The following is a 3,138-nucleotide window of genomic DNA, read 5'->3' on the forward strand; positions in this document are numbered from 1 at the left end:
TAGTGGTTAAACGGATCGTAGTTGATCCGTACGGACCAAGCCCCACGGTTGGGCACGCATGTGATCCGCGGATTAATTGCAAAATTTAACCATAATAGAGTGAAAGTTTATCAATTGTAGGTGTTTACACACGCAAGCGATTTTAAACCATTCTAGCGAAAGAAAAGGCGAAATGGAACTCGATTCGTTACTCGCACGCCGTTTTCTATCACAGCCGCACAAACATGAAGCTCGCACATGCAGAGAGGCGCGTTTGACTGCGTGCGAACACCGAACTGAACCATCTTTCCTATCTCATTCACTCCTTGCCTTTGAACAGACGCATATACACATAAAATTATGACAAAATACCGATCTCGACAATCATTGTGGCAAAAGCAGTCTGTTGTGTCTTAAGTGAACGAGAACAGCTGAGAAAGAAATCATTAGGCTATATTGGATCCATGCATCAGGTCTTAAAGGGGCAGGAGCCTAATAATACCTGCTGCTGTCATTATGCTCATCAAATCACAAAACACATTTTTGACAAAGATGAATCAATTTTTTAATTTATACAGTGAACACTATGCAGTTTTCTTTTACACTTAATTATTAAATTTCTATATCTGAATACTACCGACCTTATTTGTAACATTGTTCTGTTGTATTTATCTATGTTTGTAATTTGTGTAGCCTATTTGTTCTTATTTTTACTGGCCGTTCACTTGTCTCTTTAATAATGTTTGAACTTTCTTAGGCTAAGAGTTTTTGCTGTGGTATCATACTTATGGAAAGCAAAGTTACATAGATTTTTTTTCTTGCTTATCCAAAAAATGATCCGATCCGTGGCTCAGAAACCGTAATATGATCCGAACCGTGAGATTTGTGATCCGTTGAACCACTAGTTTTCACTATATTTTGGATTTTATTATCCATTGCAGAGTTGATGTTATACGGCTTGTTCAGTGAATTGCTGGCCGGCTCAGTGGTCAGCCGTTAAAAAAAAAAAGGAGTGATTCTGACCAAATTCCCTATTAAAACATAAATAATTCCCTTTGAGCTAAATTGACCTGTTTCCCTTACAAAGCTAATTTACTGATATAGGCTAATCTTACGTGAGACACTGTAAGCAGGGCTGTTTTTGACCATTTCAAATGGAAAGAGCCTATCCTGGTTGACCATTTCTCTCTTCCCATCATTCTCTCCCCAATCACTACTAAACAAATCCCATTCTGTATTCACACCATGGTAAAATATGCACTTAGTTATGGTTCCACTGTAAATTTATTTTGGTGTTCTTAAAATATAACCAATATCTAGGCAAGTATTAAACAAACAAAAAAAATAGTACATACATACATAATGCTTATAAAACATTGCTTTATTGAAACACTGAAATTTTTTTCCCCATTTTTTTAGTTTACTTTTGCTAAATAATTTTTAATATTATTTTAGTAATAATAATGCAAAACATTATTACAACATTAACACAACATTTCGTGATCAGTACAATTTCTCAACTCATCTGCCATTATCAGCGGTTGCATTAACCTGTTTGTGCATTGTTCATAAACTGTGAGACAGAGGCGTAAGGGACTCACCAGCCGGCACGCACTTCTCTCTCTGCTGCAGTTTCCAGCCGTACGCACACGAGCACTCGTACGACTGGTAGCCCGGCTTACAAAACTGACTGCACCCTTTGCTCTTATCGATTACACATACCGTTTGATCTAGATGTGAACAAAAAAAAAATCAGTGAGAACAACAACAAACTTCATTCAGCATCATGTAATAAAGACAATTTAGAAATACTAAAATTTCTTATCCAGTGGTGAACTTTTTAGAGTTTCAAGCCCCATTTAGCAGGTCAAACTAAATGTTAAGTGTTGTATGTCATAATTTTGTTGAAAGGGTCATGAAATGCATTTTCAGATCTTTCTGATTCACTTTACTGCACTGAATTTATGCTCTTGTGACTAACATGACAGGCATGAGTTGTTGACAGACCTCAGCATCATTATTCATTACATTTATTTACAGGCACCTTTCACGACACTCAGTTCACCTTAAAAGTCATCCTAAGAATATTAAAATAACAACAATAAACAGCATACCGTAACATGCATTTAGACACTGAGGAATAAAATATTGCTTAGTACATGTGAAATCATAAATATGATGTCCACGGGAAAGGAATTACACAAATGAAGGGCAACAAGACTTTAACAAGCATAGATGGAAAAACTATAGACAGGTCAATAGTCACTGAGAAGCTATCAGATTTAGCCTAAGTAGATATTGTACCTACTAGTAAGATTTCAGTTATACCACTATTGAGTTAGTGGTAAATTAGAGGATAGCCAGTTTTTAATTCCAGCTAACAGCTGAACAGTAAAGGTGGAGGGAAGACATAGAAGATAGATAAAGCTGAGCATCATCAGCATATCAGTGGAAATGAATGTCGTGCTTCCTAAAAATATGTTCAAGGGGCAATAGATAAATAGTAAATAAAAGAGGGCCCAAAACTGAGCCTTGGGGAACACCAGTGGTTAAACTAAGACAGACCTGTGCCCATTACTCCAAGGGAGTCCAGCTTGTCTAGGAGGATGTTAAACGAGATTGTATCAAAGGCCGTACTTAGAATGAGCACCGGTTAGTTCTCACCACAGTTTAAAGGGGTCATATGATGTTGCTAAAAATAACATTATTTTATGTATTTGGTGTAATGAAATGTGTTTTTTTAACCTTAAACTGCATAAACACATTATTTTCCACATACTGTACATTATTGTTTCTCCTCTATGCCCCGCCTTTCTGAAACGCGTCGATTTTTACAAAGCTCATCGTTCTGAAAAGCGAGTTGTGCTGTGATTGGCCAGCTATCCAGTGCGTTGTGATTGGCCGAATACCCCAAGCGTGTGACGGAAATGTTACGCCCCTTACCATACTGTGATGATGCCCTGTCAGGCCGGAGCGATGATTCAAAAACATGAAAACCCATTATAAACGAGGCATCGTTGCATCCAGTGGGGACATAATTATGGATTATAATAACTTATACTGTCTTTTTACGCGTTGCGTTGCATCGCGCCGCGTAAACATAAAACCATGTCTGCATTTGTGATCGGAGAAATGACAAACAACAAGCACTACTCTACA

At 37.5% G+C, this 3,138-nt stretch overlaps 2 protein-coding genes across 3 annotated transcripts in view; one reads left to right on the forward strand and one right to left on the reverse strand.

Annotated features, from left to right (window-relative positions):
• Positions 1-3,138, forward strand: part of LOC107680186 (gastrula zinc finger protein XlCGF57.1-like) — a 398,670-nt gene that overhangs the window by 363,671 nt on the left and 31,861 nt on the right. The gene's annotated exons all lie outside the window — the stretch shown is intronic.
• Positions 1-3,138, reverse strand: part of proza (protein Z, vitamin K-dependent plasma glycoprotein a) — a 16,928-nt gene that overhangs the window by 7,647 nt on the left and 6,143 nt on the right. The window contains exon 6 of the mRNA XM_016475977.1: positions 1,581-1,709. Within this exon, the coding sequence (XP_016331463.1) occupies positions 1,581-1,709 (129 nt within the window). The remainder of the gene's footprint in view (positions 1-1,580; positions 1,710-3,138) is intronic.

Source organism: Sinocyclocheilus anshuiensis, unplaced genomic scaffold (genome assembly GCF_001515605.1).
Source record: "Sinocyclocheilus anshuiensis isolate Anshui unplaced genomic scaffold, SAMN03320099.WGS_v1.1 scaffold492, whole genome shotgun sequence".
NCBI classification, from domain to species: Eukaryota; Metazoa; Chordata; class Actinopteri; order Cypriniformes; family Cyprinidae; genus Sinocyclocheilus; species Sinocyclocheilus anshuiensis.